Source organism: Hoplias malabaricus, chromosome X1 (genome assembly GCF_029633855.1).
Source record: "Hoplias malabaricus isolate fHopMal1 chromosome X1, fHopMal1.hap1, whole genome shotgun sequence".
Lineage (NCBI taxonomy): Eukaryota > Metazoa > Chordata > Actinopteri > Characiformes > Erythrinidae > Hoplias > Hoplias malabaricus.
Genome location: NC_089818.1, coordinates 18,363,344 through 18,371,279, shown reverse-complemented (window position 1 = coordinate 18,371,279; position 7,936 = coordinate 18,363,344). Strand labels below are relative to the sequence as shown.

Here is a 7,936-nt window from a genome sequence, read left to right as displayed (position 1 = left end):
GGAGGGTGACGACTTGAGTAAATTCAACACCATCAAATCACAAAGGCTTTCAATACGGCCTCCTTTATTGAATGAGTCGGAGATGAATAGGTCCCCCTTCAGCCGAGGAGAGAGGATGTAGGACCTGGACTCCGATACCGAACGAACTGCTGCAGGACATACGGTCACGACCCCCCCCCACAGTCGAGCAGGAGATTAGACCTGATCACAGCCTCCAGGCCTCATTCATCTATTTCGGAGAGATTTCCTTTTACTTGGTCAGGAATAAATGACCTCGTTCCAGAGACCCGCAGCACTCCTCCTCCTCTGCACAAATCTAATCGAACCGAGTGTCCGGCTAATAAAGGTCCCCAGCAGCATCTGAATAGAAGAACAAGGTGTGTTAGATTAAAGCTGGAGCTCAGGTCCACGGGAGGCCAGATGGGTCTCCAGCAGGAAGAGAGACCTGCCATACAGCATCAAGGTGACTGAATTCAGAATGAAACCACCAGTGCACTTCATTTCAGATTCACTGACCTTCAGTGGAATTGCAGAGACTAGGGCTTCTGTGGGATGTTTTTTTTTTCGATTTGTTAGGACACCTTTCAATGCAGAGGAAAGTCAGAGATTTGGATGTTTTATTTTACACTGAATTTCTTTTATTATTATATTTTGCACACGATTAATGTCTGAATTATTGTTTGGATTTTATTAATTAATTAATTCATTCACACCTGAGGTCACACACATTCATCCATTATCTGTAACCCGTATCCAGTTCAGGGTCACGGTGGGTCCAGAGCCTACCTGGAATCATTGGCCGCAAGGCGGGAATACACCCTGGAGGGGGCGCCAGTCCTTCACAGGGCAACACAGACACACACTCACACATTCACTCTCACACTCACACCTACGGACACTTTTGAGTCGCCAATCCACCTACCAACGTGTGTTTTTGCACCATGGGAGAAAACCGGAGCACCTGGAGGAAACCCCCGCGGACACAGGGAGAACACCACTCACATACATCTGTGGGCAATTTCATACACTCACCCAGTCACTCACACATGTGGAGGACTTCACACTCACATCTGTTAATAATGTCAAAAAGCCAATCCACCTACCAGCATGTGTTTTTGGACTGTGGGAGGAATCTGATGCACACTGCACTCTGAGGAAACTCTGGATCCCCTTCAAGACCCGAAAACACCCCAAATTCCACCCACAATATGTGACAGAGTTGAGAGAATGAAGTTCAACATGTGATTCCTCAGATATGAGAGGCCAGCGAGCACTTCGACTAAAACTGCTCCGAACAGAGCTCCACATAATTCAGGTGAACATTTATTGCTTGCTCATTTACATTTGCCAGTACATAAACATACCTCCATTTGCTGAATTAAAAGGGAAAGGTGAGTGGCCGTAGAGTCCACTCAGATAGAGTGAGGCTAATAATGTTCTCATGGACTCCTAGCCCCTGATGGATATGGCTCTTAAATCATTTCTCACCACAGGAATATCCCAAGATGTGAAATTCCTCATAGATACACAGATCATTATGGAATATTACACAGCACTAAAGTTTTACATTTTTTCTCATAAAGCCACCTGCTTTGTGTCTCCACAGCGATTGAATCCTTTGGCTAGCCCGCGGCGCTGCTTTCACATGAGCGACAGCATCAGAATTTGGGATTAGCAAATGGTGTTGACTGGCGAGCAGCTCCGGAGCGATAGGCCGAGAAGACAGACGCCTGGAGGAGAACAGCTTGGCTCCACTGTGGAGCCACAAGAGGTGACACGGGCCAATTCCGGCCCATTAGCCAATGAGAGGAGAGAGCGGCTGAGCGCTTAGCCACCCGGGAGGACGCTTCCAACTGGGAGAAAATCTGCTCGCAGTAAACACCGTAAATGACAGCTAGACTCAGTGAGCGTCAGGACACAGAAGCTAAGTGATCAGTTTGGAGTTTATGGTGGAGGACGTGGCATCAGGCACGAGGTGGGAACAGTGGAACGCCGCCCTTCTGTAAACATATGTGTCAGTCTCTGGAGATATGCTAACAAATGCTAACAGCTGTTTTCTTTCCAGCTAGACAGTAATATCAGAGTCTTACAGGGGAAACATTCTAACATTTTGTTTTTCCCACAAGTTAACACGGTTCTTTCATTAGTTGCCTTATGTGAGCTTGAGACAATGTCTGATTTACAGGTGTGTGCTGTTATGAAGGATTCTATTCAGGGGTTAAATAATTCTGAGACTGCAGTAGTCATTAAAATGGCATTTTATGTTGAATTTGGTGAAACCATTTATTTTAGTTGTGTTAAGCTAGTTATTGTTTCTGTTTTATTGATTTATTACAAAGAGCTGTGCATTTGTGAGTAACTTTGGCTAATGCACCTAATTTGCAATTGCAACTGTATACATTATGTGTATTGGGCTAATTAGCAAGCCAACTGATGTTGTCTGGTCAAAACAGCAGAGCCGGGTGTGTATGCGTGTGTTGTGTTTGGATGAGTAAGTGCGTGTATGTGTGGCTGACCAGGTGGTTGCCCAGGTAGCGCAGCTGAGCGCTGACACCTCATAATAAATCTGGAGAGGCGTCCTTCCAAAGGGACAAAGCCTAATGGAGGGATAATGAACAACAAAACACTCCGGTGTGTTAAAGTCAGCCACAGAGACAAGGGCATCCTGCAGCGTCCTTCACTCATCTGTCTGTCCATCTGAACAGAGTAAATGCATCTTTAAAATCTATAAACAACCATGAGGATACCTGTAGGACAGTGCACTGTGTGTTCAAAGTCATGCTCGCACACAGCTGTAGTAACAGTGAATGTATTTAACAAAGCAAAAGTCTGGAAGTAACACCCATTCTGACTGATCGCTCAGAGACCTTTAAAGGAACACTAGGTAAGATTTGGTATACTTGCTCCTGGACTCCCCTACGGTTGCAAAGTGTAATTCACATTTACAGCACTGTGCTGAACTCAAGGGGGAGGGAGGAATGATGGTTTCCTACCCTCCTCCAAAAGTTTCATAGTGCAGTTTCTGCAGTGCTGAGCACCTAGTAGCAATGATGGAGGCACTACCCTCTCTATTACATGTCAGAAAAGCATCACATTGATTTTGAAGCTCAAATTTTAAGGTAAAAATACTACCTAGTGTTACTTTAAAGGCTCCTACTCAGTGTAAAGAACGATGGCAAAAAGACACTGGTCAGATGCCGGTAGTGTGCTTTAAATAAAACTATGTTTTGTAGCAGTTCTTTCAGACAGAATGACATGAGTTTTTATTTTGCGATGTGCACTACCCCTCCTCATGACTGTGATTGGGCCTTATACACTCTGTGTATTCTGAAATCTCTCCCTAACTGTGTTTTGTCCTACTCACTGACTTGTTTGTTTAGAGTCATCTCCCTGGCTATGACTGGTCCGCTTTGTAGAGTGAGCGTCTACCTGTCCTCAGGTGTCTGAGTTCTTCTTAAGCAGCTACAAGAATGCTTTTTCTGGGGAATAAAAATGGCATTTACTTTTACACTGTTTTTAAAATGGCTAATTCAAAAACTTTCTCCAATAATTACCCATGAAGTGGACTCTAGGTTAGTGAACAGTACGTAGTTTGATGATCCTCTGTGTAAATCAGAACTGATATACTGTATCTTTGCCTGGCCCTGCAAAAAACGCATTGTACAAACTCAGCTTCATATAAACCAGCGTCCGTAAGAAGGTCTCGTAAACAGTGGTGGTACCGATCCAATCAGTTTTATTGTTGGTCTGTTTCCAGCTTAATAAAGAACAAAACACAGCAACGAGAAGTCATAAGAACACCAAAAAGAAGACACATTAATATCTCAATCACCAAATCCATCACGCTCCATACCCACACATGCTGTAACCCAGTCTCTCTCATTGGCTGACACTGCCCCAGATTAGAGAGAAGTCCTCCAAGTGGTCTGCTGAAAAGATTTGATGCAATAGATCCATCACTGAAGATCTCCCAGAAGTTTCTTTAATTAATATATCTGAGGAATGTTACAGAGAGCAAAGCTACTAAGGTCCCAAGTATAGGTTTTTATATTAATATCTAATCTCATGGAGCTTAACACTGGCCTTTTTAACACTGTGAAGACTTCTTCACAAAGTTGGGCTGGTTGTGACAACATTTTTCTTTTTAAAGTTGTCAAAAAAAGCATAACAACCATGGAAAGTCCACCATGTTTTCCCAAATTTTGGATAGCTCCATTGTTGTAAACAGAGGTGTAAAAAATGACATTCAGAGGGATCTGATGCAAAAAAAGGGGTATTTGGATTTCTTTTCATTGGTGGTTGAATATAAATATGTCTTGGAGGTTTATATCTAATGCTGATGGTGATAACATTATTTTAACTTTGAGGGCATATTTAAAAATGGGAAATTTTGTCAGAAATTGCCCTCTAAGACAAGAATCTAATTTAAAAAAGAACATTGATTTAAAATGCTACACCTACAAAGGCTCAAAAGCAATATGACTGGTAATGGTGCCCCCTTGTGGAGATTTTGTATTAGCCTGCAAAACACGAGTGAGTGAATATGTTAAAAAAAGCAATTTCCAACAGGTGCTTCCCATAATCCTGTGTCTTAGATATAGCAAAGGTAAGAACAGCACTAAAGAAATCACCACATCCAAGTACTTAATACCACAATATTCTCACATGCCACAGAACCACACTGTAGTGCACACCTGTCTGTAACACACAGTCTGTAAAACCGGTTTACACGAAACAGAAACTTCCTTTAGTTTTAATCTCAGCCCTGTGTCTGTGCTTTAAAGCAGCCCTTGATAACAGCCTACATTCATTACTTTTGTCCAAAACACATCTGAATGCTCTCCTTGAAGAGAGGAACGTCCTGGGAGGAAACTCAATTTAAACCATATTTACACGACTCACTATGAAATACAGCTCAGCCACAACTCACCTTTAAAAATGAATTCAAACAATCTCTGCAAACTGAGAGGTAAATACTACAGCAGCGCATGCTAACATGCTAACATATAGCATCCAGTTCTCTACAGGAATAACTCATCTTTCCCACGCAATTTCTGCTTTATCTGTAGGTTTCATCATACTATTCCTTTAAAGGCTTATTTTTTTTACAAGCCCTTAAGCAAATGCAGTGAATATTTTTTTCTTTCTTGAGCTTTTACAACACAGTACATGTGTGTGGATAAACATTTATCAACTCACAATGTCAAAATCCTATAGACATCAGTTAGATGACCAATATTTGACAGATTTTTGACTGATATTTGAAGATTTCAAAACAAATTTTTATTATATTGAATTCAAATTCCTGTTTGTGCCAAAATATCTGTATTTGTAACTATAAATATAATTTGTAAGTTTAATTTTTTCCTCTGTGCCTGAACAGTGAAAATCTGCCCCCTCACCACCTCCGATACGATATTTGTTAGCATGTTAGCCCCTGCTGCTGCAGTACTTTCCTGTTAGCATAGTGTAGCATATGTATTACTTTGTTTAATGCTCTCGTTAATACATTTTGAAGTTATTTATGGGGCAGAGATTTTCTTTCTGTCTTCTGAGGCAGGGACCAGGGATCCACTCAGTTACAAAGTTAGTTTTAAAGAATGAACACCATGTTCCTACAGCCCAGTAGCCTCTTTTACTACAAACCCAAACCCTCAGACATGTGCAGGGCCAGCCAATCCAACAATCACTTCTCAAATCAAAACTCCATCTATTAATTAAAAATATTAATGAACAAATCTGCAAAGAAATATATGAATTAGTTCCACTACGCTAATCAGACATTCAATAAGAGATCATTTTCAGTCAGAGGTGTTTAATTAATGCTAAGTTTGAGATGGAGAGTGCTAAATAGTTTTACTGACACCAGAAAAGTCTGGATCTCAGTTTATTAAAGTGTTTTTATGTCCCCTCTTTAAAATACTGAAATCTATCATGTCCCTGTATGCGCGCTGTTCAATTTCATTTTTATGGCTCTGAGTCAAAAGCACCTACAGCACCTTGAGAAATGGTTACACCGATAAAGTGTGACATATAAAAGTTTTTACCTCTCATGGAAAAGCTGCTGAGAGATGTGCTGCAGAACACCGACATAAACATGCCAAGGCAGAATTTGTTCAAGACTCTATAATGTTACCATTACTGATACACGTCAGGCCACAACAGGACTAATGTCACATGCTAATTTTGTAGCATTTGAAGTAACATTATACAGAAAGGCGGTGTAAGGCAGCACGTTACCTACATAAAACTTGCAAGACAACTGAAATAAACCTCATATCAAATTTCCTTTAAGGCTGATTAAAAGTTAAGTTAAGATAATTAGTTAAGGCTAATTATCAATAGTGGTACAGTAACATCTACTGTAACGTACTTGTGTCACAGTTATGCTAGTGCTACACGCGAGGTTTCCATGTTATATTTTGTGTAAAAGTGATATCTCTTATGAAAAAATCCCACAACTGCACAACAGCAAACTTTCTATGAGAGTTTAAAACACTTTAATATAGATATAAATTCTGCCATGACGTGTTTATGAAGTCAGTGTTATGAAGCAAGGTTCTCAAAGTGTCCATTTATAAACAAACAAAGGGTTAAAACCTTATATTCTTTGCATTAATAAGGATTTTTAAAAGCACGGAGTGGGTGTGGTTTTTTTTGTTGTTGTTTTTTTGGGGTCTGGGCCACATTCGTTAAAGCATTATTGCACTACAAAAAGGATTTACATAACACTAACCAAAGAGATACTCTGCAAGACCTAGGAGAACATTCAGCCACTACAACAAAAATCAATACAAACATTCCTACCAAGGGCGTTCGGAGTGAATAAAACAGCTGCAAACACACAGGTCAAATCAATCAATCAATCAATCAATCACTCAGGAGAACCCGCCCTCCAATCCCAGCCTAGCCGATCACATTAATTAGGTTAATGTCAAGTCTGAATACATTAAACTAGGTTGTATATTAGTGGCAACGTCAGAAGAGTCAGTCTCCCACCTTGGGGAGATAGAAATCCACATTGTGACTAAATCCAAGAGGAAAGGGAGGGAGGAAGGGAGGAATAGAGAGTGGGACAGAGAAAGAGAGGACAATCCAAAACACAAAAGAAAGAACCTCTAAAAAGAGAAAAGAGTGAGGGGAAAAAAGAACACTATCATTTCTGTCCTTGGAGGCCCTTTCGCTCTCCTCTGCTTTGGAATCAGAGCAGAGGAAGTGACATCACGCAGGGGTCTGCAGGGTGTAGGGTTGGGTAGGGGTGGTGGTGGTGGTAGTGGTGAAAACAGGCGGCTCTAGTCCCGCCCTCTGTGGCCACCCCCGTGTTTCCGGTGTCGTCGGAACTCGCGGTGGGATCTGTGGTGTTGCCGACGATAACGGTGGGACCTCCGTGCTGCTGGACGAATTTGAAAGAAATATGGCTTCAGCACTGCATCAGCAAACAATGTAATGCAAATGAAACATATGTACCCTTTTCTTCCATATTTCTACAAACACAATTGCCAAAAATAGGGCACTGATTTAAACCCTATATTTATTAATTCATGCATTCATTCATTGCCTGTAACCACTTATTCAGTTCAGGGTCGCGGTGAGTCCGGAGCCTACCTGGAATCACTGGGCGCAAGGCAAGAACACATCCTGAAGGGGGCGCCAGTCCTTCACTCATTCATCCTATATATATTTTTGAAAATTACATTTTTTTGTTCAATTAATAATGTTCAATATAATTAGGATTCAAAACGTTCCCAGTAAGGGGCGGCACTGTGGTGCAGCAGGTGGTGTCGCAGTCACACAGCTCCAGGGACCTGGTGGTTGTGGGTTCGATTCCCACTCCGGGTGACTGTGAGGAGTTGGTGTGTTCTCCCCGTGTCTGCGTGGGTTTCCTCCAGGTGCTCCGGTTTCCTCCCACAGTCCAAAAACACACGTTGCAGGTGGA

At 41.7% G+C, this 7,936-nt stretch overlaps 1 protein-coding gene across 1 annotated transcript in view; it reads right to left on the bottom strand.

Moving 5' to 3' along the window:
- Positions 1-6,714: 6,714 nt before the first annotated feature.
- The window catches only part of ncana (neurocan a), a 102,470-nt gene continuing 101,248 nt past the window's right edge, over positions 6,715-7,936 (bottom strand). The window contains exon 15 of the mRNA XM_066652502.1: positions 6,715-7,390. Coding sequence (XP_066508599.1) covers positions 7,293-7,390 — 98 coding nt within the window. The 3' untranslated portion in view covers positions 6,715-7,292. The remainder of the gene's footprint in view (positions 7,391-7,936) is intronic.